A 27,830-nucleotide genomic window follows, 5' to 3' on the forward strand; every position below is an offset into this window, starting at 1 on the left:
TTTGTCATTTTGTGGTCCATGACATATGAGCAATACATAATTTTGTCATTTATTTTCATTTGAAAATAATTATGACCCAAATTTTATTCATCATATACTTTTAATTGCCTCCATTTTTATGTATTTACAAAGAATATGATGTAAAGGGTAAATAAATGTACAAGAGAACACAGAATAGAAAAGAATGAACCTTCACAGATTGAGCATGCGGAAGCCATAACAGCATCATAATGGCCTGGGAGTGTTAACATGGCTTCCTAAGTGGCTAAATTATACCCAGGAGATCCTTGCTCAGCAGTGTAAGCTGTTAGCACTTTCAGACATTTTGGGAAGTGCATCCATTGCCCTATTCCAGGCTTAATTGCCATAATAAATGTCAATTAAAGCTCCTTTAAGATTTTAAACTGCAAAACTCAAATGAAACTACTTATGTAGGGGCGCCTGGGTGGCTCAGTGGGTTAAGCCTCTGCCTTCGGCTCAGGTATGATCTCAGGGTCCTGGGATCGAGCCCCGCATCGGGCTCTCTGCTCATAGGGAGCCTGCTTCCCCCCCCTTCTCTGCCTGCCTCTCTGCCTGCTTGTGATCTCTCTCTCTCTCCGTCAAATAAATAAATAAATCTTAAAAGAAAAAAAAAAAACTACTTCTGTAGAGACTCACACAAGACTTCCCTACATGAAGTCTCTCCTACAAGACACATGGTGTATGTACATTTACCATGGGATAGGTATGTCCTAACAGATGCATACAGCAAACTTGCATTCCCTTAGAAAAGAAAGTAATTTTCTCTAGCTATCACTTTTACAACATCACTTTTACATGGCATATAAACAGTTACATGTTTTATACGTTAACAGGAATCCATTTTCTTTCAACAAATGTACACAGAGCACCTAGTATGTGTCGGGACTGGAAATACAGTAGCATGTAACAAGATAGAATGCCCCTTCCCATCAGCATGGGGAGACCCTCCAAGATGCTAGCAGGAAGTTGTTTTCCATCCCTGATTGGATGTCTACACATGATTCTTTGTAACTTTTATTTATAAGGCTTAAAAGACAATTACTGATCCAGTGTGAATATAAAACAGGGCCTTTGTTAACTTCTGAACAAGGCAAAAACATTTTTTATGTCTTATGTACAGCTCATTAATTCAGGTGTCCACGAATTCCATTTTAGTTTAAGTTGCCCAAGCTGCCAATTGTTTGATATCATCATCCTCGTCTTCTGCCCTCCTGGATGATGCTGGAACATAAAATGGATAAAAATTAGCAAATGGTGATATTCACAACTGCAGCACAAAAAACGGGTTTGCATATGGGTATTAAAAGGTATGTATCAAAAAAAAAAAAGGTATGTATCTATGAAACAAAAAATAAGTGCTAAAAGGAATCAACCTGGCTAACTATTTCAGGGAACTATCTGACCACAGGCAGCTGAGGTGGGCAGCAGACCTGCTCGGGATCTATGTGCAGTGGAGGCCGTGGCTGACATTCTCCCTGGCATCCTCTCTGGCTGTGCTGGGAGGGAGGAAGAAGGCACATTTGGAAGTCGGATATTTGTCATCTTCTTATTTAATTCTTCCTGCTCCAATTCTTCAAGTTCTGCCATCAACTCATCCTGAACATAGGAGAAAGAAAATTACGGAGTTAACGTTTCAGGAAGTGGGTTTCCTCAAACACAATAATAAGAACATCTGCTACCCAATTGATGTGAGAACCCAGTGAAATGGAATATTTATTTTAGGACTAAGTCTTTTTTTGCAACACTGAGCAATGATTAAAAAATGAATATTTTGGGTTGTGCAAATTTGTCGTAGTTAATCTTATAATACTTCAGTAAACAGTTATTCAAGTAATTTGTGCTAGCTGAATATATAACCTCCACAGTTTCTAGGAAATTTACACCTTGCCTGTCATTTTCCAATGTATCTTTTCTTTTCTACTGTAACAAATTAAGAATCTGTAAAAACTTTAATTGGAGCAAATAAATATTTTCATCTCAGCTAATGCTTTTGAAGATAAAACAACCGGTATAGCAAAACCATAATGTACAGAAAGTAAAAGAATCAAAAATACTATGGTTTCTCTGTTAACTTACCAAAGCCAGTATAAATCATTCTGTGTGTCTGGGTTTAGAAAACTTCGACTCAAGGTAGGTACACCGTACTTCCTTCTTTCAGCTGTAGTCTCAGAGAGTCTGGTTTCATCCTAAACTATTCTCTGCCCTGAGAACTTTAGAGAGGCAAGACCAGTTTGAGACTTTAAAGGCCTAAGTCGCCTTACAGATAACTCAGATAACTATGGTGGTTCAGATCTAACTGGCTCCATGACTACTCAGAGTCCAAGATCTTTCCCCCTCCACTCTGAGAGAGGTTGGGAGTCAACACTAAATTTGTTGTTAATAGAATTCTAAGACTGTCGCTATTGGAAATGACCTAAGGCACTCTTACATTTGACCAAGGAGATTCTTTGTTTATTCATTCATTCATCATTGAACAAATTTATTGAGATCTCACTCATGGTTAGGTATTGAACTCGGTGTTGGGGATGCAAAGTTAAATCAACAGTCTCTACACTTCAGGAACTCATTATCGATTGTGGGAGAAAGGTAATAAACAAATCATTATCTTATATTAAAGTAAGAGTAACAATACTCTGCGCCATGACAGCAGATACTTAAGCCAACCACAACATTGGATCAAGTCAATTTATATCAGATGTGCAGCAAGCTTAACGACTGTCTGACCACTGTTAAGTCTACCTCATGAAAAGGAAATAAATCATGAATGTGTATGTCATCAGGGCAATTGAAATAGTATGGCCGGTGTACTTGTGTGCTTTCAGGTTTCCACAGACAATATGAATAACATGCCTGCAGGATGAATATTGCAATGCCTACTTCTGCTCACAAAATAAATGGGAACAAATATAACCGATACAGTAATGGCTGCCCACGCCAGCCTACGCTGAATGTGTGCCCAGAACTGCCAATAGCACCTGCTAGTTTCAACAGCACCAAGAAGATATTGATATTTGCTTTAGCAAATATGACAGAATAATCATCTCCCCCATCGATTATAGACTTTGAGTATCAAACACTTGTTCACTGGAAAAATAATTTTAGAATTTAAGAAACTTCAGAGATATTCAAGCAAACCAGTAATTTTTCTTTTACAGATGAGAAAACTAAGGGTCAGAAAAGTGAGGAGACTTACACAAAGTAACAAATGGCAGAACCCAGATGTCCTCGAGTCCAGAGCCCCTTTCACCATATCATACGTAATGCACTCATTAGATGCTTATTAGCCTAACCAGAGCTAGGCCACATTTTCTGTAAAGGGTCAGATAGCGATGTTTTAGGCTTGCTGGCCACATACAGTCTCTGTTGCACAGCGTTCTTTGTTTCTATTATCATTGCTCTTATTTTCTGCAGTCCTTTAAACATGTAACAGCCTTAGCTCAGGCATCATACAGAAAGACCATGGGAAGGATTTGGCCTCAACACCAAATTTTCTAACCCCTGGTCTACACCATTTGGGGGGGAGGAGGAGATAGAGTTTTTTATTTTAATTCCAGTATAATTAACATTAACAGTGACTCAACAACTGTATGTGCCCCTCAGAGTTCCTCACGATAAACGCATTCTTAATCCCCTTTACCTGTTCACCCTCCCCTCATCCACATGCCCCCAGGCGACCATCCATTACTTCTCTATATTTAAGAGCCTGGGGTTTTTGTCTCTCTCTTTTTTTTTTTTCCTGTTGGTTTGTTTGTTTTGTTTTTTAAGTCCCACATGTGACCATCTGCACCTTTTTTAAAAGTTGTTGACACTCAATTCTCACTTTCCAGGTTTCTATGCAACCACATCTTACTTCATAGATGTATCATTTTAACACCAGGCAGATGTAAAAAGTCAGATTCTTTCCCATACTAATCAGAGAACTGGAAACATTTCGAAACATACACTAGTCCTACTTATATGTGCTTTGAGTAGAACAACTGAAATTCACAGTGCAGACACCACCATTATAATTAGTGTCTCTATTATTGGACTGATTAATCTAAATGGAATGTGTGTGTTAATAATGCCACTCTACATTTATTTTGTTTCATAGACTGAGTAATAAACAGAGGCAGACTAACCTCTAATTTAACAACTGCAGAGCGTGATATGTCTGTTCCTTGCAGAGTGACACAATCTGCTTTGTTTTGCCCAGATGTGTGAGCACTTGATTCCTTGTAATGGGGCTGTTTAAGCTTCAGCCATTAAAAGTCACTAACTCTACATAATCACATGCTGCCTTTCCTTAATAGCTGAAAACTTAATTAGGGGGTAGTTTGCTAAACCATATTAATCTTTTTTTTTAAATCAGGGTTGCCAGCACTTCATTTCCTCCTTAAGAGAAATACATCGCTAACAAATACCACTTATTCTTTAATGATATTTAAGAAAATATTTAAGAACCCCCACCTGCTATATATGGGAGGAAGCTATCCTTTCCAGCAACCACAATCCTGTTCTTTACACTGTGTTACCTACCTCATCAAAGTCATCGCCAAATCCGACCCGCTGAGAAAAGGCTTCTGAGATTTCTTGGGCAATATCTTGTTGCTCTGTAATCTCTTGCATCAGATCATCTATTTTGTTCAGATCCCTGGGAGATAATATGTTGTTGAAATATTTCAGAAGTTAAAAAAAAGAAGAAATATTTCAGAAGTTTACTTTAAAATTACGAATTTAGATACAATCCCATATGGAAAAGGAGTTAATTTAATGTAAACTCTTAGTTATTTCAGTAGAATAACAAAAATTTCTGGTGATAAGATTTATCAACTTTAAAAATAACTTGCATTGCAAGAAAATTAATAATCCTGCATATGCACATATATTTTAAATATTTGATAGATAGCCATTACATTCAGGAGTTACTAGAGACTAAAACTAACAATATTTGTAGATGCATTTAGAAATTTTGTCTGGTAGGTAGGCCATATGTAGAATTTAATAATATATGCTGCTCTGTATTAAGTCAGCAGAAATGGTGCCATGGACCACCAAGGACCACCATGACTAAGATAAGCTATGGCGACTCTCAGCAGCCACTACCTGACAGCAGCCTTTTGGAGAAGCTGAACTCTGGAACGAGAGATTTTTCTAGAATGCCTCATGGTTCTGAGATCCTGACTTCCTGAGGGCTTTCCCATAGCTGCTGATGCCAGGGGGTAGAATACTAATGAGAAAAGGGTGAGGCCTGGGAAGCCCTCAGAAGAGTCAGCAACTTGGGCACAGAAACCCACATCGCCACAGGCCCATGACGGGCAGCTGTTCTGATGACAGTTCCTAGTACCTGATCACCACCCCCTACCCCTCCAGACCTAACCACCTGCCTAAGGCCAGGATCTGGACTGCTTCTCTACCACACCCCATCTCTGAATCATTCCTCCAACTCTGAAACTAGGGTAAACTGATAAGATACCAGAGAAGTGACAATTTTCCTTATAATTAAGCAACATAAACACTGAAATTGTGACTCCCAGTGGAATAAATATTTTGCAAGTTTCCCAGACTCTGTTTATGGGAAAAGCCAAGGGTTTTTTTTTTACATAAAAAGTTTTCTTTTAGCACCCTCCTATCACCCCTTATCTCTAATTATTATAATTATATTTGTAACAAATATACAAGGAACTTATTTCTGAAAAGGAGTAAAGTCTGGGCCTGAGGTTGAATTTTTCTCAAAAGGAATTCAGGGGAATGCAGCTGCTCAACTACTTGGAGAGAAAGGTTGTGATTCTGTGACACAGTTAGCACACCGCTGACAGCAGTGAGAGAGGACTTTGACTGTGATAACGACTCTAATGATCTTTCTGAAGCTGTCAAAATGATAGCTGATTGTCAAGGAATCATCAGGGAATCATCAAGGCAAGAAAATGTCAGCAAAGAAGTCTTCCCTGGCCCCAGCCTCCCCCGCCACCACCACTCTTCCCATCCATGGACACTTCTCTAGGTCCCTCAGCCACTCATTGTTCTTATGCATTTTTTTTTAAAGATTTTATTTATTTATTTATTTGTCAGAGAGAGAGAGAGAGAGAGAGCATGAGCGGGAGAACACAAGCAGGCAGAGCTGCAGGCAGAGGCAGAGAGAGAAGCAGGTTCCCCACTATGCAAGGAGCCCGATGCGGGACTTGATCCCAGGACCCTGGGATCGTGACCTGAGCTGAAGGCAGCAGCTTAACCAACTGAGCCACCCAGGCATCCTTCTTATGCATTTTTGACCCAGGCTTCACCATCATATCCAATCTCAAGAAAGGATCAGGTCCCACGCATGGATTTCCTAGTGTAGATGTACAGCAAATTATCCCCAGCCCCACTACCATGATGAGTATTGATACTGAGTGCTTACTTTGTGCCAGAAACTAAGCGCATTGTATCTGGTATCTCATTGACTTTCACAATGACTACATGAGGTAAGAATTATTATTATCTCCAATTTATAGCTAAGGAAATTGAATCAGGGAAAGGCAAAGTAATTTGCTTCAAGGATAGCTGGTAATGAAACTGGGATTGTAACTTAGAAAAATCTGACCTTAAATCCATGCTCATAGTTATTCTTCCAGGTCAATGTTTCACAAACACCTGCTAGTATTAGAATCACCTGGGGAACTTGGTGATCAAAAACAAAAGGCCTAGGGGCGCCTGGGTGGCTCAGTGGGTTAATAAGCCTCTGCCTTCGGTTCAGGTCATGATCTCAGGGTCCTGGGATCGAGTCCCGCATCAGGCTCTCTGCTTGGCAGGGGGCCTGCTTTCTCCTCTCTCTCTCTCTGTCTGCCTCTCTGCCTACTTGTGATCTCTCTCTGTCAAATAAATAAATAAAAAATATTAAAAAAAAAACAAAACAAAACAAAACAAAAGGCCTAATCCCTACCCTGCTTCAAGGAGCCTGGGCATCTGTGTTCTTTTGTGGTTTTCCAAAAGGTTTGATAACCAAAGTTTGGCAACCATTATTTGATCATTCTAACACTCACAGGTGTCGACATTTAGGCCTTTTTAAAACTACAGTGTGAGGAGCACCTGGGTGGCTCAGTCGGTTAAAAGTCTGACTTCAGCTTCGGTAGTGATCTCAGGGTTTTGGGATTGAGCCCTGTTTCGTCAGGCTCCCTGCTCAGTGGGGAGTCTGTTTGTCCCTCTCCCTCTACCTCTCCCCCTGCTCGTGCTCTCTGTCACTCTCTCTTTGAAATAAAGAAATAGGGGCGCCTGGGTGGCTCAGTGGTTTAAAGCCTCTGTCTTGGCTCAGGTCATGATCCCAGGGTCCTAGGATCGAGCCCCACATCGGGCTCTCTGCTTGGCAGGGAGCCTGCTTCCCTTCCTCTCTCTCTCTCTCTCTCTCTGCGTGTCCCTGCCTACTTGTGATCTCTGTCAAATAAATGGATAGAATCTTTAAAAAAAAAGAAAGAAAGAAAGAAAGAAAATCCTCTAAAAAAAAATAATAACCTATAGTGTAAAAGCATTTATAGTTGGAGCATCTGACAATATTGAGACAACTGGGAAACCTAAGGGCAAAATGAATGTCTTCATTTTCTCATGGTCTTTTTTTCTTTCTTTCTTCCCTATTCTAACTTCTAATCCTTCTTTGAGGGGGCATTCCATTCCAACATGTCAAAAATCCTCAAATGAATAACTAACTCCCTTCCTATCAAAATCATCATGGAGTTCCAAAGGCTCTTCTCAACACTGAGGGAATTTATGACTTGGAGGGAGACCAAAGTCACTCACATGTTTTCATGAACTGCTTTCATCGCTTTTGCCGCAAAGCCCATGTTTCTTAACACCTCGGTGTTGGTGTGTGAGTTTTCCAGGGCTTCTCTCTGGAACTCAATGGTGGAAAGTGTGCCATCAATCTGAGTGAGCTGCTTCTCAAACCTCTTCTTTCTCTTTAGTGCCTGCAATGCAGCTAAATAAGGGAGAAGCCACATTTATAAGGAGAAAGCCCAAGCCTCTTACTCAAGAGACATTTGCTCCACACCAACCATAGACTCAGCATTGTTGATCCCTACAGACAACGAGGGCACCAAACAAAGCTGAGAAACTAACATTTGTCCCTTCAATCACCTGCACCAACTACCACACCCTCAAATGTTTTGCTGTTCTTTTCTTCCAAAGATCTGGTAAGAGGTTGAAAAGTCATTTTTCATATTCATAAAATATTTCTCAGAAGTATTTTTGTCAATATAGTGTGGGAGGCCACAATAAGGCTTGAGACGAGGACCAAACCAGTCCCTAACTTGTGCCTCCTTTAAAGTCAGAATAACCTAACAAAAGGTTTAGGACGGGAAAAGTTGAGTAGCACTGAGAAAGGGTCTGTGCTATGTGTTGTGCGCTCGCCTAAGTGACTTCCCACATGCTTGTTAAACAAATGAGAACAATTCAGTTGGGGTCAAAAGTTCGTTGCTGGTCCCTGCTGCCCTAGTACAGCCCATAAATTACTTTCAGGTTTGCTGTATCAATACAGAACAATTGTACTGGCATCAGCCGTTTGGTGTCACGAGGTCTGCTTATAGTTAAATGTGAAACTTATTATGGGAACTCATGGTTGTTCAACTAGACACAGGTGTATTGCTTCTCCTATTATCACCATATATATGGCCTTAGTGCTTTGAATAAACTTAGCACTGTTGGACATCCTCCTCAGTGCTCCTCCTGCCCCCATCTCTTTGCTTCTTGAGTTCTTTTCTTCATCCTCTTACCCTCACGTTCCTGGTCGATTTGTCACACCGGCCACGACAATATAGGATTTTAGGAAAAGAATAGATAAAAATATGAATAAAAATCATGCAGTAGAAAAATAAAACTTTAGAGGAAGAAAGAAATCTTAATAACTATTCTATCCCAATTTCTTTAATTCAGAGACAAGTTAATTGAGATCCAGAGAAGTTATGTGACTTTCTTGAAGGTAGACAGTGAGTGGCAGCTGGAACCAAAACCTAGGATGATGAGTTTCATGTCTTGGTCTAAAATGATTATGAGATGGTTAGCAAGGTTACATCTAACCATGAGCATCCATAAAATCAATACCGTTAAAGTCATACTCAAGGATTGGATGGCATGCTGGTAAGAGAAAAGTGTTGCTTTCAGCGAAATATCCAAATATACTCCCCTTAGCTCTTCAGCAAAAAAACTTTACCTGCTTCATTTGAAAATCACAAAATTAATGGAGTCCTTTTGACTCTGGCACCCCTGCAAAAAAAAAAGACCTTAAAATATGAGTTTTGATAGCATATTTAAGGACATGCAGGAAAAGAGCAGCAGAAGAATGTTAATATAAAGATAATTAAATGGAACTGACAAAAAAACTCAAATAGCTTTACGGTTTCAGAGTAAAGCACGTAAAAGTTACTGCAACAGAGATTTCTGAAAGAAGGCTCTCTTCAAACTCTGTTTTGATCAATTTATTCTTATAATTCCAAGAGATTTGGATTACTTATTCTAATGTTTTTTGTTTGGTGCACAAAGACTCATAGTCATTATAGTTTCTTGTCAGATTTCACTGGTTATCAATATGAAATATCACTCTCTGTCCCATTTAATCCTCTTTGCCTTACATTGCATTTTGTTTTAATGTTTCAGTTTTCTTTTTGTTACAATTTGCCTGTTATAATTTTATGGGGACCTCTATTTCAAAATTATTTTCCATTTGCTCTATTGCACCTTTTACAAATAGCATATACTTGAATAGGTAGTTTGTGTGACTGTTTTCAACAGATTCAAATAGTCTTTATCTTTTAATATAAGATTTTAACTCATGTTTATTTATTGTAATGACTGATACGTTATCTAAAATTGTCTTTTTATTATCATCTTTTTGTGTTTTCTATTATATTTTTTGTTTACTTCTGCTGTCTTATCTTTATGTATATTGATCAAATTTTCTTTGTTTATTTTCCCCTCTATAATTTGTTGGACAGCTATATATACTAAATTTATTCTCCAAAGAATACTCTTATATTTAAAAAAGACATATACAATTGAGTTTTCTATCCATGTTGAAAATTAAATTAATTAAAATTAAAATTAATTAAAAATTAATTATAATTTATTGTTCCCAAAAAAGATTCCTTTCTCAGACTTTATACATTTGATTAAAATAATCTAAAATTTTATTAGTTCTAGATGATTACTAGTTGTTTTTACTCTCCTTTCAATTTTTAACAATTGCATTAAGTTTGACAGACACAATTTCAACAATTTACACTAAACTATAGTGGCTGGCTTATTTTCTTACTATTGATTCTTGTATCCTACATCATTACTTCATGGATTATTTTTCCTTTACCGGAGTAAATCTTAATTTTTTTTCATAAAACGTGCATAGATATAGATTTTCTAAATACCTAGAGGTCTAAAAATGTCATTTTGTTTCAAACTTGAATAATAGTTTGAACTTTTTTTTACAGAATTCTAGGTTCGAAATATTTCAGAGATTTGACTATTTCATTGTCATTGGGTAATTAATATTCTAAAAGTTTGATAATAATATTATTTTTATCCCTTTGTAGAAAATTTGTTAGCTTATTTCCTCTTTGGGAATGTTTACAGTTTTCTTTTTTATGTTAGAGTTATGAAGTCTCACCAGCACAGGACTAAGTGTGTGTCTTTTATTTTTTGCTTTTCCCAACTAAATAATTGGTGAGGGATTTTTTGTTTGTTTGTTTTATTTTTCCTGAAGAATTAAGCCTTCCTTCAGTTTGGAGAAACTGTATCTTTTATGTTTTTTATTACTTCTTTCCCCTCCATTATTTCTGCCCACTTTCTTCTTCTTCTTCTTTTTTAAGATCTTATTTATTTGAGAGAGAGAGAGAGAGAACATGAGCAGGGAGAGGGAGAAGCAGACTTCTGCTGAACAGGGAACCCAACAAGAGGCTCAATCTCAGCACCCTGGGATCATGACCTAAACCAAAGGCAACACTTAAGGACTGAGCCAACCAGGTGCGCCTGCCTATTTTCTTCTGAAGTCCCTATTTATTTTTGTATTATAATCTGAATTGTACCCTTGTCCAAACCATTCTCTGCTTTGAAACCCTTATATGATAGATATTGGGTTCCTTGGTGCTATCCTCCAATCTATTAATTTCTTTCTCTTTTTATTCTATCTTCTAGGATACTTCCTTAACTTTATATTCTGAATTACTAAGTAGTCTTCAACTACATTTATTTTACTTTTTGCCCACTTATTTATTTATTTATTTTTAATTATATTTTTTAATTTCTAAGAATTTTTTCCTCTAGCTGCTCATTTTTATGGCAGTCCATTCTCGCCTTATGATTCAACAGCCTCTTGAATCTCCCTGAAGATACTAACACAAGTTTTGTTTTTAATGTTTTTTATTTCCTACATTATCTCTCTTCTCTTGGGTTTGGCTGTTTGCATTGCTTATCTTAACCCTTTCTTGCAATACCTTTCATCTAAATTCTTTTGAGTCTGTGTTAGAAGTTCATATCTATCAATGAAAGACTAGAATAGTTAGTATAAGTAGCTGGGCTTCTTGTAGTTACTCAAGAGTGTTTTCCCAGGAGGTCTCTTGAAAGGCAAGGCTGCCCAAAGCTCTGAAGAAGTGGGTGTGGTACTCCATGGGAGGGAGCAAGTAGAAAGGCTTGACAAAGAATACCTTTATTTTAGGTGTGGAGCATTCATTGTTCTCCTTCTCCCTTGTAAGTGGTAACTGTCTTCCCCATCCTGCACACTGTGGAAGTCCAGGGTTCTCAGGTTCCACTTGGCTCCCTCTTCAGGTGCAAAATCACAATTTAAGTCCCCGCTGAATAGCACTGACACTTTATTTAGAAAAGAGTTTTTATTTGCTTAGCCTGTCCTTTAGGAAAGAACTAAAACAATTTTTTAAAAAATTTTTCTTCGGGCGCCTGGGTGGCTCAGTGGGTTAAGCCGCTGCCTTCGGCTCAGGTCATGATCTCAGGGTCCTGGGATCGAGTCCCGCATCGGGCTCTCTGCTCAGCAGGGAGCCTGCTTCCCTCTCTCTCTCTCTGCCTGCCTCTCTGTCTACTTGTGATCTCTGTCAAATAAATAAATAAAATCTTTAAAAAAAAAATTTTTCTTCATAAAGGCCCTTCTATGATATCATACAATATCGCCCTATAGAGAGGCTCTCATCACATTAATGACCAGAGCTGTGCAGGGGTTTTCTCCCCAGCATGGGAAGTATAGAATTGACCCTCCATGCTAACACCCTGCCTACGGATCCATATATCTTGCTGCATTTATCACACTGGATTATAATTATTGGTAAAACCTATTCTACCCCATATCCCCTATACTACTTATAAGCCCTTGGAAGAAAGATGTAGTATCCTAGTCTCCTATTTCCCCAGTACTTGGCTCAGGTCCTGGCACAGGGCCAATAAAATACATAACAAAAATTAACATTGAACATCTGTTATATGCTAAACTGGTGCTAAGTGCTTTATGTGAATGGTCATTAACACTCACAAAAACTGCAAGAGTAGATACTATTACTGATCTACTGTACAGAAGATGAAATGAAGGAAAATTAAATAAATAAATCTGATAATTTTGTTAACATAGTATAATGACAGCATGGTATAATAGGAAAAGTATAGCCTTCAAGGCCAGAGTGTGATTCTTCTCCCATGACTTAATAGATGTGTACTCTTGGGTAAGTCACTTCCCTTCTTTGAGCCTCAGTGTGATGTTCTGGAAACAGGGATATAATGCCCACAAGGCTGGGTGATTGTTTTAAGAATCAGGGATAACTTATGGCAAATACCTTATATAGTCCCCATGCAAGGTAGACACTTAGCAATTAGATACTATTATTAAAAATAGCAATTACCTAACATTTATTAATTAATGTAATTATGTATCTTATTTCTGAGGCCAATGAGCAACAAGTTACTGGCTTTTTTGCTGTAACTCACCATAACAGGAACATAATATTAGAAACCATTAGAAAATATTAGGAAGCTAAACTTCAAATACACATCTCCACCCAACATATCCAGAAGTGGAGTGTTCCAAGTGTGTCTCCTCCCTATCCTGTTAGGCTGGTTCAGTGACTATACTTATTTGGAACCTAACTGGTATACATTGACCCAAAAGCATTTTCTTTTTTCTTTCTTTCAGAAAAACTTTAGATTTCTCTATTTAAAAATGTACCATGTTTCCTGGTAAGAAATAATTTTAGCTTACTTTCTAAAAATAAAAAAAAATGCAACGTGATATAAAGGATGAGACTTCAGAGTTACATTTTAATCCTACCCTTATCAATTAATAACTGTCCATAATAACCTTGGAGTGTAACCTTAACTTTTAAGTGACCTTCCCTACTTGGATAATAATAATAATAGCAACAACAATAATACAGACAACAACAGACCACTGTACTCTGGAGTCAAGTTGCCTACTTTCAAACCTACGCTCCATCTATTCATAGCTGAGTGACCTTACATAGGTTGCTTATTGGAAAATGAGGATATAACTCATTCTGTGGTTAAGGATTAATTGAAATAAAATATGCAAAGTATTTAGTGCCATGCCTGACACATAATGAGTGATTACTAACTACTAGGGAACGTCACAATCACCATCATTATTTCCTTTGCAGGGTTGTCCGAACGGTATGGTGGGAGCCACATGGTATAACGCCCAACCTTGCAAATGTTTGTTGTTGATAATAATGAGTTCTGGTTTGAACACAGTTTTAAATGCCTATGTTAACATGGTTTCTGCCCCTCAAATTATGTGGGAGAAATTTGAAAATTCATCAAGAGTTGGGATCTCAACTTACATGTTAATTCCCATACCACAAATTACGGATTGGCCTGCACCAGAGTCCTAATCTCAGAAGGAGCCAGGCAGGTAATGAAAGGTAAGTGAAGCAGAGAGAGGTTAGGGAGAAAGGCCTTCTTTGTTTTCTCACCTGTGAGAGAGAATATTAGTTTACTGAGAGAGGAATATTAGTCTACTGTAATACAAAATAGCATAAGAGTGATAATAAATGGCAGTGGACCCTGGCCCCAGGATAAGGGGGTCAACAGGAAGAAGCAGAACTCTGGCAACCAGCTAAGCATTCAGCCTGATCTACCAGAAGCATCTGGATTTGCATGCAAAGTCCTCCAAATTTAAAATCTGACTTCCATGTTTCAGATCACCTTGTGTGAACAAACCCAGTGATTCCTGTGTAGCTGGGCCTGGCCCTAGGACACCAGATACTTGCTGTGCCTTCTGCCTGGTCTGGTATATTTCTTCCAAACACTGAGACAAGAGCCTTACGTTCCAAAGAGCCAAGAAATATAAGTGAAGAGACTCATGACCTGGTTCTCACGTGAAATGATGATGCCTCAGGCCCACCAGGAGTCAGACAGGCTTTGATTTTTTTCTAATAAACAATTTGGGAAAGAAATAGCTGCCTATTTTCAAAGACAAGGAACAAATACTGCAAATTTAGCAGTGTTCCTGATTTGGCAAAGAAGGATGTTCTCAGAGCCATGTAACTTAACCGGTGTAGGAGGTGCAATTCAATCTTCAAACTCCTGTCTGTGCTTTTAAGCAGCAGGTGCGACCTGGACAGCATTCTTTCTGAAACAAAGGAATCTACTGTATTCTTTTGTGGTGGAGAAACAGCCAGGGCTTTTGTCTCTTGGCTTCACAGTGACGTTCCTTCAGCAATGGAGTCGCGGAATGATGGCTTGTACGGACTGCTGGGAAGGGATACATGAAGAGCCCTTACTACCACCTCATGAGGAAAGACGCTGAAACTTAAGAATTACTCACTCGAACCAAAATTGCACCAGCCTTACACCACTTTACTCCACTACTACATGGCCAGAGGAGGAAGGCTTTCAGTCATCTACGAAAAATAACTAAAAATGGCAGAAAAAAAGTTACAATTTCATTGCTCGTATAACATATAGGCCATCTTGGTTTTAAAGGTCAGTCTGTTCTTCACTCATTTAAGAGTATATACATGTGTGGGCGCCTGGGTGGCTCAGGGGGTTAAACCTCTGCCTTCGGCTCAGGTCATGATCTTGGGGTCCTGGGATCGAGTCCTGCATTGGGCTCTCTGCTCAGCAGGGGGCCTGCTCCCCCCCTCCCCCGCCTGTCTCTCTGCCTACTTGTGATCTCTTTCTGTGGGTCAAATAAATAAATAAAATCTTAAAAAAAAAAAAAAGAGTGTATACATGTATGTATTGTTAATTCATTAGTTACCAAAAAAAGACTAACCTTTCAGAAACCATCATATCCAGTGACGATAGACAAACCTGTGTGTGAAATATGAAACTGCATTATGATAGCTCTTCTTTCTACCAGGAATGGATGTTCTTTAGAGAAGACCTGAAAGATGAGGCCTAGAAGAGAACTACCAGAGAGTGCTTAAGAGACATATGTCACACATAATGGCCGTGTCATCTCTTGCTTTTAACTGGGAAGTGCCATAATCATGTTGTTTTATTTGAGAATCTTAAAGGTGAGCCCTGTTCTTACTCACATACAAATTACTTCATCAATTAAAGAATACCTTCTATTTATGGCACCTTGTTTTAGTTCTTGAAAAACACCATCTGAATAGGCATCATTCATGGTAAGCTTTCTGCAAACAGAATGAAAACAAAATGCTTCTGTTCAAAGTCACAGGTTAGATTGAAAACAGCTGGCAGAATACTAGAAAACTGAAGGTTCATTTGACCAGGAATCCCGCATCATGAATTCCCCTGGCCTTCTTCAGTTTAAAAAAATATTCTCATACATTCATTTCAGCCACTCCAGGAGTATATGCTGAAGACCTACCACACGACCACCACTATGTTGGGTACCGCAGGGACAAAGAAATAAGGCTATAATCTCAGAGTGTCAAATACGAAAAGAGAATGTTCAACCACTTATTCATCATGAAACAAGCATTTAGCAAGCACGTGCTATCTTCCAGAAACTGTGACTGCAGATACTAACATGTGTAAGTTACATTTCAGTAGCAGAGGAGACATAGACGGAGAATAACGTGCCACGTAGGAGGTAGGTGTGTACACAGAGGGAACGGACAAGCTCTCTCTGGAGGGTAAGGAAGGGCGCCACAGAGGAGGGGATGGGGATGAAGCCAGGGTGACAGTCTACACGTAGACACAAACAGCAAACACATGGCTCAGGAGAGAGCATGAATGATAACAGGTGTCACAGGACGGAGTCCTCCCAGCCCCCAGTGCTCTCCCTGACGCAAATCTCCTGCTGGACAACAATGTGAATTTTCTCACTGAGATATAGGAGAAGCCAGAAAGCATCCACCCCAAAACAGAGCAAATCACACCAGCCTGCCACACCGGCTGGATCTTATAAGTAACCTCCATATTTTCAGAGGTCTCACCAATATTAAATGCATATTTTCAGAGGTCTCACCAATATTAAATGTCATAAAAAGAGTAAAGAGCAAGCTAAAAGATTAGAACATGACAATGACGTGGTGGATTATACAATGGTACAGCAGATGCCTGAGAAAACAGTGGAAAGGAAGGAGACTGGAGAAAATAAATAAGAGATATTCTGAGGAAAGGGACATTTGGAAGCAGAATGTTGGACCGAAATCTGTGGAAAAGAAAGAGAGCGAGTGACTAATTAATATTATTAAGTAGAAAAGATTAGAAGGAAGATAATTAGCACTTTCTCCCATCTCCAGAAAGAAAGGAAATGGACAAAGGAAGTTAAAGGTACTTTCCAACAGAAATGACGCTACTTTTTTTTTTTTTTTTTTTTTTTTTCTAAAAAGCTCACAGTTACTTTTGGAGATGAAGCAGTTCTTACTGCCAGGATATCGCACAAGAGATTATTAAATCTGAGAGTGAAAAGTCATGACCAATAAGTGCTATCAGCCTTGAGTTGTCAAAAAAGGAAGAATGCTTGCATAAGACTTCATTTTATATATCCACTGAAATTCTTATTTCTTATAATTGCTTCTGAGGTCAACTGCCAGGCAAGTCGAATTAACCTGCTATTGGAACAACATACCAATGCAGTCATTAAAATGTATTTGATATTCTTTGTAAAAACCCAACTAAATGTTTGACCAGGCAGAACATAGAACGGATTGGATGAGGTTTTTACTTGCTACTGGCATTATTAGTAACCTCACACACATTGGTAACCTCTATGGTCCTGCTACTGCCTAAAATGTAGGAAAAATAGTATGAATACCAGACCAGCAAATATTAAATAGAAAGTCAGGAATAGCAATTATGCTTAATTCTAGAGGGCAGACATATGTACCTATAAATGTAATTCTATATTGCATGTGTACATATATACACATGTATATGTATCTGTATTTATGCATGTGCAAATATGTATGAATATGTGTGTATGTATAAATGTGTATATATGTGTGTGTCTGCATGTATAACATATTTTCTATTTTCTATTTGTATGAAGTATTCCTTGTTCATTCGATGCATCAGTATTTCCTACTACTGTGTCTGTGGCTTACAGGTGCTTCTGAGGACCAATAAACTATTATCTCTACAGTGCCCGTCAGGCCTCACGGTCTATGAATCTATGATAATTGCCTTGAGAGTCTATGATCAACAAATCTAGAAAATATAGCTCCTACCCTTGAGATCACTGTATCCATTTGAAATTCTTTAAGAATAGGTTTATGTTGCTATTGGTGATGAACTACACTATTCTTTAACTTTGCAATTTAAGTGGCTGAACAACACTCCACAAATGAAGGTAGTTTATATAAATAAAATTTTTCATATTGCTCACAGAAAGATAAACCAAAGGCTCGTATATGCGTGATCTTTAAAATATGTATAAATTGGTTTAACATAACTATAATATTTTTTTTCTTGCTGCAGTTAACGAAGTTTAAGTTTTGAGTTAGGATAGTATCTTTGTTCAAACTCCAAGGTTATATTGGCTTTCAGTTACAGGTACTAAATATATGGCAAGAATCAGTCATGGAATTTGCACTGTTTGCTGAGAAAGGCCCATTGAACCATGTTATTATTGCTAAAGCAAATAAGACACACCCATTATGGATATGCAGCATATAATACTATGTGAAAGAACCAAAAAGATTCACCAGAAATTGATATTTAAATAGAGAATAAAATGTCAAACGTGTCTGTCGAGTATTTGGTTGCAGGATTTTATTCCTCTAAATTTACATGTGAGCCAATTGTAAAAGTATGCACTTTATTTTATTTAGCTGGATGGTTGACATTAAATGTTATTTTTAAATACTTTACTTCTACTGCAAATATTCCCAACTCTTAACAGAGAATAATCAGCTTCTCCTTTCCTGTTATTTTAAAGTCACCATTCTTGTTTGCTTGCTTTCAGGGGGTGATTTTGTTTTGAGGGTAGCAATCACAGCATTGGTATTTAAGTCACCAGGTCACTAGATTGAGGAAGAGTTGATAGAGGTTGCCCAGAGCAGATCACAGTAGGCTTTGGCTAGCCTCCATCCTCTCACTGGAAATACCCACAAGTCAGAGATATCTGGGAGAAGGGCTTAGCAGTGGGCTTAAAGACTGATGGGCCTAGATTTAGGAGCTCTCACTGCTTTAAAGCAAAAATTTTGGAATAAATCCCAAATATTTCCAATAAGCAATTCCCTATTAGAATCACCTGTCTGAGGTAAGAACACAAGATCTCTATTATAGGGAAGTCAGTTAGTCAGGAAGTAGATTACTAGTTGCTTTTCATTTGTTCCAGACTCTTGTTTTTTTGCCATTTCTCCTTCTGCAAACTTTATTAAGCCAATTGTGTGTTTGTTGAATTCTAGCAAATGATGGTCCCAAAAAAAAAAAAAAAAAAAAAAGTAGGAGAAACTAAAATTACCAATGTGTATTAAAAGTTCTGGTTACAGTTTACTAAGGCAAAAGATTGAGAATTGAATTTTAAAAAATATATTTTAAGTACCTGTAATATTTGGTCCCTTAAAAGTACAAAGAGAGGGGTGCCTGGGTTGCTCAGTTGGTTGAGCATCGGCCTCTTAATTTCAGCTCAGGTCATGGTCTCAGAGTCACAGGATAAAGCCTACATCAGGCTCTGTGCTCAGTGGGGAGTCAGCTTGAGAGTCTCTCCCTCTGTCCCTCTCCTTGCTGTGTGTGCACTCACTCGTGCGCTCTCTCTCTCTCTCTCTCTCAAAATAAATAATAAATAAATCTTTTTTTAAAAAGTACAAATAGTCACATGTACTTAAGCATATTACAAAAAAATGAATCCCAAAATAAATCACGCTTGCCCTTTCCAAACCTGATTGCTAAAGCAAAGCACTATAAACTTAAAAAACTCAGTATTAGAACTTGCCTTACCTCTCATTGATTACACTATCCTGCATTAGTTCCATTTTCTTGAAAATGAAATCTAACCTGAAATTAGAAGTTCTAAATACTGAGAAACACAAAAGTAATTCTAACTACAGCTGAGGGCAAGCTTACAATAATCTCCTGCTATAGTTTCTCTGAACTATATAAATCATATGACTTTGGCATATTTATGGTGTTAATGGTGTTAATAATAAATTTTCTACCTTATTGTGTCTAATTCAATTCACTGCAAAATAGTATATACCAAAGAAATTATATGCTTTGTACAATGTAAGTATTTTGTGAAAAGCTCCACTCTCTAGCTTTGTGAAACTTAAATGAAGAACAATAATAATGACAGTTCCAGAATGTACAGTGCTGCCCCAAATTCATGGAGGAAAAGAAAAACTCAATGTAGTTATATAACACAAGAAATGGTACCAACTACCCTTCTAGAAGTAGCTACAACACATCAGCAAACTGTAAGAATCTGTGCCACAGATACTTGGAAGTATGCTTCTAGAGCACAAACTCCCTACACTCTGGTTTCTGAGAAATTAGGAAAGAAGACAAAGATAACTAGAAGTCAATATGAGCTCACAAAGATGAAAAATATCAAACTAATCTCATTGGCCTGTTTTCTTTGGGTTACGAGATGCTGACTCAAGGAAGAAAAATAAAAAACCATAGACCACCACTAGCCTTCTATGCACATCAAAACCAACCAGAAAGGCCTGAGTATCACATTCCTGGACTCTTCCCAGATTTCTTGAAGTAGAATCTCCGGGTATGTCACTTTAAAAAGCTCTCCACGTGAATCTGGTGAAGCTCATACACTCTCAGTTCATAAATCCGCATTTGTGAAGCAGAAGTGTGTGAATATAGTTTGGTTTCAGGAATATAATCCACAAGGTATACTGAAGCATTGTTAGGGGAAAGGGAATGAGAAATAAGATGATATGGGCTAGAAATGCAGATCAGGTGTCTTCCTGAGATGGATAGTGAGACGGATAACAGAACTCACGGAGTGCTGATCTGTCAAATTGGTAATCATGCCTTACTTGAATCGGAGATGAAATATTGTTACTATAATGTAGAGGTTATCCTGGAATAAAGTCTTGAAGCATACCATGAGGCTCTGTCCTTGGTTTCTGTCTTATTCAATATTATTTTACAAAAGACTTGGACAGAAAGAAAAAAAAAAGCTGTTGATCAAATTTGTGACTGGTTCAACAAAAAGAAATAGCGCACACATAAGGCAATAAAATTAGAATTTTAAGATTTAATTGAAAAGAAGATGCTATTTAACAGAAATGTAAAATACTGAACACAAGCTTCACATATTGATTTAAATGGGGAGAGGGTAAATCTGGCTGGGATTTTTCACTCTTTCCAACTCCACTGGTGAAAAGCAACTGATCCTCATCAGAAAAAGCACAAGCAAACTGAGGCAATATTAACAGAACAAAAGAGATAACAAGCCCAGGGCATTCTGCTGGTCGATACCTAAGTGAGTGAATGGGGGTGTAAGTCTACTAGGGTCCCTGCCAGGGCTCAGAGGGTGAAGGGAGGTAGTAGGAATGTGAGAAGTTTTAATACAACAACTTAAGTGAATAGGCTCCCAGGGGCCACTCAGATGTTTTAGGTTTCCCCATTGATGGGGTGAAAGCCCTGGCAGAGCTCCTGAAGTTGGAGGAGAGAAACTGGGGGTAAAAACTGAGGAAGTGTCACATTTCCATAGATGTATGTTTTACAGAAGAGAGAAGAACAGATGACTGGAGAATAAGACCTGACTCACATGTGGGTTTTTAATGCCCCAGGAATAAAACTCTTTGCTTCAGGATGCCTGGTTGGCTCAGTCAGTTAAGTGTCTGTCAGTTAAGGTCATGATCCCAGGGTCCTGGGATGGAGTTCTACATCGGTCTCCTCGTAGGGATCCTGCTTCTCTCTCCGCATGTCACTCCCCCTGTTTGTGCTCTTTCTCTCTCTCTGACAAATAAATAAAACCTTTAAGAACAACAACAATCAAAAACAAAAAACACCACAACTCTTTCTTTTCTCTGGCTCCAGAATACACAGAGTATGGTACAAAATAATCAGATAATCAGGGGCACCTGTGGCTCAGTTGGTTCAGTGTTTGCCTTTGGCTCCGGTCCTGATCCCAGAGTCCCTGGATCCTGACGCATACAGGCTCCCTGCTCGTAGGGAGTCCCCCTCCCCCTGCTTGTGCGCTCTCTCTCTCACACACACATGCGCTCTCTTTCTGTCTCAAATAAATAAAATCTTTTTAAAAATCAGATAATCGGAGGCAAGCAAACCCTCTATGATGACGCTTGCTTGTAATCTGAATACTGGAGAACTATGGAGTCACAGTACTATGTGAACTTCCATCAGGAAAACTGATTCAAGCCCGCTACAGAGGATCTGTCAGGAGCTTCAGAAATGTGTCTTCAGCAGGAAACGGAAGGGAAGGTGGATAGATAGTGCTCATCTGGGTCCCTGAGAGATGGAGGAGGAAGGAAGCAACAACAGGCACAGGGAGGGAAGAAAACAGCAGGGGGTAGAGGTCGCCTGCTTAGCAGCTCTTGGAATACTAAATGCCTCTTCAGTTTCCCAAGCTGTAGTGGGCGTCAGAATCACTGTGTTATCTGTTCCAAGTTCAGATTTCTGGGCCCTACATTCAACTCACTATGTTAGAATTTTGAGGGTGTCTCTGTGAGTATACATTATAACAAACACCCTCAAGGTCCAACAAACACCTGAGGGCCCTATCTGAGAAACTCTTAAGAAACGAGGTCACCCAGTAGTGATATCTCCCAAGGGAGCTCCCATCCACCAGGGCCTTCTGCATCAGTCTCATATTACCTGAGCCACGCATGCTGTGCCCTCACTACTTTGGTGCAAAGCTAACACACAACTGACACAGATGTGATTCTTTTTATACTGAAATCCTTCTGGTCCCGGGTGTCTGAGACTACAGAATTCAGTTCTGTGATGACTATAGTAAAAAGCAAGCTTAAGAGTCCAGGCTAAATCAATGGGATCATGGTCACACCCTCAACTCCAAGGAAGACCAAGTCTGACTCTGAAAGCAAATTCAGCCTTCCCCCACCAACTCCCCGGGGGGGGGGGGGGGGGGGAATCCCAGGCTTCAGAGTGAGCTGGCTTACTCCAATAAAAGATTCTGTCTTAGGATCTCATTCATCAGATACCTGATGAAGAGGTGGAAGGGCTTCAGCTGCCAGGATTCACCAGAATCACATGTAATGATATGTAATAATATCCTGAGGAGGGGTAGTGGCCAAATTCTCTCCTTCCTGGTCTCACCCTTTCCTCTCTCTCAGACCACTTCCCATAGCCTAAGGCCTGTGGGTAACCCATTCTGGATCCATCCCTCTCCACGTAATTACATATTTGATGTTCCTGCTCAGCCTAGGATGAGGTAAGTAACAGAGATACCTAGGATGTAAATTTAAGGGGACAATCACTCTCAGGGTCACACAAGTACGTGTTAGGGGTCTCTCACCTCCCCCTAGACCTGGCCCTGGGAAGCCAACCTTAGCACAGTAAGGGATAATTGAGAGGTGACTGATGGAGTCGAGGTCACAGAACAGGAGACACAAAGAAATGACTGTTGTCCTCAAATATGCGAAAGGTATTCACATGACAGGTGGAGTAGATTTATCCTGTTATTCCAGAAGACAAAATTTGAACCAGTAAATGGAATTTAGTAGGAAGCCAATTTTAGCTGAAAAAGAAAATACTGTTATTACAATGGCCGATATTTTTGGAGCTCTGAATTAAGAGTTTTATACGATAATGTCATTAATCCAGCAACTCTGAGGATCAGTCTTATCCTCACAATTGTGCAGATTAGGGAACTGAGAATTAGATGGGCCTAGTAAGCAGTCTGAAGCCACTCAATGTCTAAGCCACAGGGCAAGGCTAGGAATCAATCCCATGTCTGTCTGCTTTGAAGCCGAGGCTCCTGACTACAACACTAAATTACTTCCTATCAAATGTGTAAAACCTGGATCAGAACATTATATTTAAACAAAAGATAACCTATGGCCATCTCCTAGTGATATTATTTTTATTTAGTTTTTCAACGTTTTATTTATTTGAGAGAAAGAGAGTGAGAGGGCGAGATCATGAGCAGAGGAGGGGTTGGGGGGGAGGTAGAGGGAGAAGGAGGCTCCCCGCTGAGCAGGGAGCCCAGTGCAATGCAGGACTAGATCCCAGGACCCTGGGATCATGACCTGGGCCGAAGGCAGACTGAGCCACCCAGGCACCCCCTGAGGGCACCTTTGAAAATATACTGGTGCCTGAGCCTCACTCCCATTATTTATATCAGAATCTATGGGACTGGGACCAGGCAGCAGGGTGACTTAAAATACAGCCAGGATTGAAAACTGCTCTTGGGGGTACCTGGGTGGCTCAGTGGGTTGAAGCCTCTGCCTTCGGCTCAGGTCATGATCCCAGGGTCCTGGGATCCAGCCCTGCATTGGGCTCTCTGCTCAGCAGGGAGACTGTTTCCCTTCCTCTCTCTCTGCCTGCCTCTCTGCCTACTTGTGATCTCTCTCTGTCAAATAAATAAATAAAATCTTAAAAAAAAAAAAAGAAAGAAAGAAAAGAAAACTGCTCTTGATGACAGCACTCAAGAGAAAAAATCTAAGTGGTCTGTAGAAAGTTTGCTTTTCCACAAAGCAGATAACCAGTTATAAAGCGGGGTAATCTACATAAACTGCATTAAAGAATCTCCAACCTCCAACTTTTTTCTTTTTTTTTTCTAATATGACTACTAGAAAAAAATTTTTTTATTAGTTTCAGAGGTAGAATGTAGTGATTCATCAGTTGCATATAATACCCAGCACTCATTCCATCAAGCGCCCCCTTTAATGCCCATCACCCAGTTACCCCATCTCCACCCTCACTGACCTCCAAAACTTTTAACCAAACTATAAATCTTGCTCCAAGTGTTAATCTTTTAGATCAACAGGGCCTTGAATATCATAGGTGTTGCGAAACCAATTTTGTGGTGCACAGTCAGGTTCTTTTTGGTAGATTATGGTAACTACCGAAGAAGTTTGAGGTGAGAAGACTTAGCTATGCCTGCACAACTTGGTATGAGATACAATGAGAGCAAGTTTCAGACTAAATTCTGTATAACCAAACATACACTGGCAAGCAAAAACAGTTTGTTAGCTTGTCCCATTAGCTCAATGAAGTCCTGACTCGTCCTTTCAGGGGCTCTGATACACCCCATATGAAAAGCTCACTCAAGGCAACAACGTCCCCTGTAGGGTGCTGAGTCCTGTGGGAGGTACCCTCTGTCAGAAATACACCCAAACCAAGAACTGGACTTGGGGCACATCTGAGATCAAGCCTCACTACCCTTCTAATGTTAAGTTCATCATACACCTCTTGGATTCGTAAGCCTGTTGGGAATGGGAAGCAAGGAGGTGTCTCTAAACTATTTTAGCCAATGTCCCATTTTTTTGCATTCAGAATGCTGTCAAAGCTTCTGTTTTTGTGAAGAAATAGACCACTGAAGACTTTGTAATGACCAGGAGTGTGGCTCTTTCTGATACAGGGCTAGGTGGCCATTCAACCTATTATTCTTGGCAGTATATGCTAGCTGACCAACCATGTCTAGAAGCAAAATTTTAACTGCACATACATTGTGTCATTCAGATTATAAATTATAGACCTTATAGCACAATATACAGTCTTGTATAACATACAGCTTTGTGTAACACAAGGCCCATTGTGTACTAACTATATTGGGCCTGATTACACTGTGTATGTGAAAATATTTCTTGGTAGCTAATGGGAAACAGAAACTATCTGTACATGAAGTTATCTGATTTATTTGGAAAATGCTGATATTGACAAGGTTTCTAATACATGGGCCTGCGATTGAATTCTTTCCATAGTTTAGAGTACAGATGAATTCATGCTAACTAGCCTCCTTCTTCTCCCAGAACCACTGTAGAACCCGGCCTGGGCTAATACCCAAGGATAAACGGTAAAGAATAAGTGGCTTCTCTAACCCCAATTGGTTATTTGCACATGATACATGCATCTGTTACTTAACTGATTTAAGGAAGTTAAATTGATGCTCTTAATTAATGTTGTCTTTAATGTTGGGATAGGGTCTTAATAAAGCCAATTTGTAGTATACTTTAGTGCATTAACAATTGGAGAACATTTCCGAAAAAAACAAAAGGCTTATTACCTTACATTTTTGTCTTCTAAAAGCAAATCTACATTTTTACCACTTCCTAGAAGCAGATGTTCAATTTTTAAGATTTTTTTTTTAAAGATTTTATTTATTTATTTGACAGAGAGAAATCACAAGTAAGCAGAGAGGCAGGCAGAGAGAGAGGAGGAAGCAGGCTCCCTGCTGAGCAGAAAGCCCAATGTGGGGCTCAAACCCAGGACCTGGGATCATGACCTGAGCCGAAGGCAGCGGCTTAACCCACTGAGCCACCCAGGCGCCTCCAATTTTTAAGATTTTTTTAAAACCAGTATTTACCGAGCCACCACTGTAGATAAAGGGATATGCAGAAACAAAAGAATGACAGACAACCCTTGACAGACATTATGCAAATTTCAGAGTGCATATCAAACAGAAGAGAAAGAACAGAGAAACAGAACTGGCCATGACTTTTAGCAGGCCATAATAGCATGGTATCTCTTTAGAAATTGCCACTAACTAGGTTCCCAAAATATTTTCGGACAAAAAGTAAAAATAGAAACCAGCATTTAACTCTAAAACAGGCTAGACTATCGTAGCACAGCAGCAGCAGAGAAAAATGAAACTTGGCCTTTTTATCGTTGGTAGTAAGTGGACACAAATGTATCAGGCACATTTTTATGGGAAGCGGCAGGGTTTTCAAGGCCAACTCAAGAAGGCATTATTCCTTTCCTGCATAAAACAATGGCAGCATATTTAGGGCTAAGTAAATCTTCCCAGAGCTTTGTTTCGACTAAAGAAGTCTGACTTGTGGATGCAAGTTCAGGGTTAGGTGGTGGGCAGAGTCCTGGACTGCCGCTTCTATTTCTGAGTCTGCCATTACAAAACCACTTTTATTTCTGGTGTTACAAGACCAAATCACTTTAACCTCTTCCTGGGTTTTTATGTGTCACTGTATTGTTTACGTCTATTCTCTATAAAGAGAGCAGTACACTAAAGAAACCAATTAACTCTGGAAAATAACAAAGGGTTCAAGGTGCGACAAGAGCACCAAGAATCATTACTGGTTCAAAGTCCTTTGTGTGGTAAAAACCAGTGATAGGAAATATAATGTTTAGTTTAGTTTAGTTTTTGGGTTTTGTTTTTTTTTTTAAATAATATCTCAACTGCAGAACAGCCAACTAAACTCTTCAATGGCTTAGGATTAAGGCAAACCAGAACATACTAGAATACATTTCACAGAAGATTTCCAGTCAAGTTAAAATGTGTGATTCAATATACATAAACACGTAACAGAAAACTTGATATTTGAGGTCAGCAGGGCTGGACTAGGGTAAGGTAAGACAGGAGTAAAATGTAAGGGGGGGGGGCAAAAAAAAGTCAGTAATCAAGATAAATAATATTTTAATGCAATGCTTTTATAATTCAAAATTAACGCAACAAAATTCACGATGGACAAAATATCACTTTTTTTTTTAAAGAAAGTTAAAAAGGGCCTTGTAGAACGTCATAAGAGCCAGAAGTAAAAAGAAAAAAAAAACAATAATACCAATTCTGTCTTTATTTAAAATTTTGATATTTTGTTCATCTTTTTTGTTTTGGTTTGGTTTTGTTTGGTTTGGGTTTTTTTACGTTAATTCTGAGCTTTTTTTGTTGTTGGTCTTCTTTGGAACTCCCTAACATTTTGCCATCCAGGATTGTGCCTCGCTCAGCTGACTCGAGAATTTTGGCCCTGGGGGTCAATACCAGTTCCTAGAAAGGCTGTGGGAGTAAACCTGGCCTCCTGGGGAACAGGTGCTGTGGGCCTGATTGCCCCCAAGGAAAGAGCTGGAGACCTAAGGGTGAGAGCTCACTCCTGCAGCCAGACCCCAAGCCTACCTCGCTTATTCTGCGTGCCGTGCTTCTTGGCCAGGGTGAGTTCCCTCTGGATTCGATTTTCCAGGTACTCTTGTTTCTTGCTCAGCATCTCCTCGGTCTCCCGAAGTCGGGCCAGGGCCTCCTGGGGGCTGGGAGCGGCTCGGCTTTTAGAAGAGCCTCCCCCCTTAAAGAACTTGCCCAGCTTGCTCATGGCTGTGGATTAGAGGGGCGAGCGTTCCCAGGAGTGTCTCAGCAGCTCCCCGGGCCGCGCCGGGGGAGCAGATAAGCGAGACGGTCCTCAGGTCTCGGGGGGGGCGCCCTGCGCTAGAAGGCAGCGCTCCAGGGAACCAACAAGTCGTCGGGGGCAGGTGACACAGACTCCTGGGCATTTCCTGGCGGGCGGCCGGCTGGGCCCCGCCCCTCGGCGCGGCTGGGGCGGGGAAGGCAC

The 27,830-nt window shown here is 39.5% G+C and overlaps 1 protein-coding gene across 1 annotated transcript; it reads right to left on the bottom strand.

Annotated features, from left to right (window-relative positions):
* Positions 1 to 1,022: 1,022 nt before the first annotated feature.
* On the bottom strand, positions 1,023 to 27,798 carry CHMP4C (charged multivesicular body protein 4C). The gene is made up of 5 exons (XM_047727801.1): positions 27,404 to 27,798; positions 7,771 to 7,948; positions 4,540 to 4,654; positions 1,452 to 1,617; positions 1,023 to 1,242 (listed from the first exon to the last, which is right to left on the bottom strand). The coding sequence occupies exons 1-5, from the start codon at positions 27,591 to 27,593 to the stop codon at positions 1,178 to 1,180; spliced, it is 714 nt and encodes a 237-aa protein (XP_047583757.1). The 5' UTR covers positions 27,594 to 27,798; the 3' UTR covers positions 1,023 to 1,177.
* Between the last annotated feature and the right edge of the window lie 32 nt (positions 27,799 to 27,830).

This window comes from Lutra lutra, chromosome 4 (genome assembly GCF_902655055.1).
Source record: "Lutra lutra chromosome 4, mLutLut1.2, whole genome shotgun sequence".
Lineage (NCBI taxonomy): Eukaryota > Metazoa > Chordata > Mammalia > Carnivora > Mustelidae > Lutra > Lutra lutra.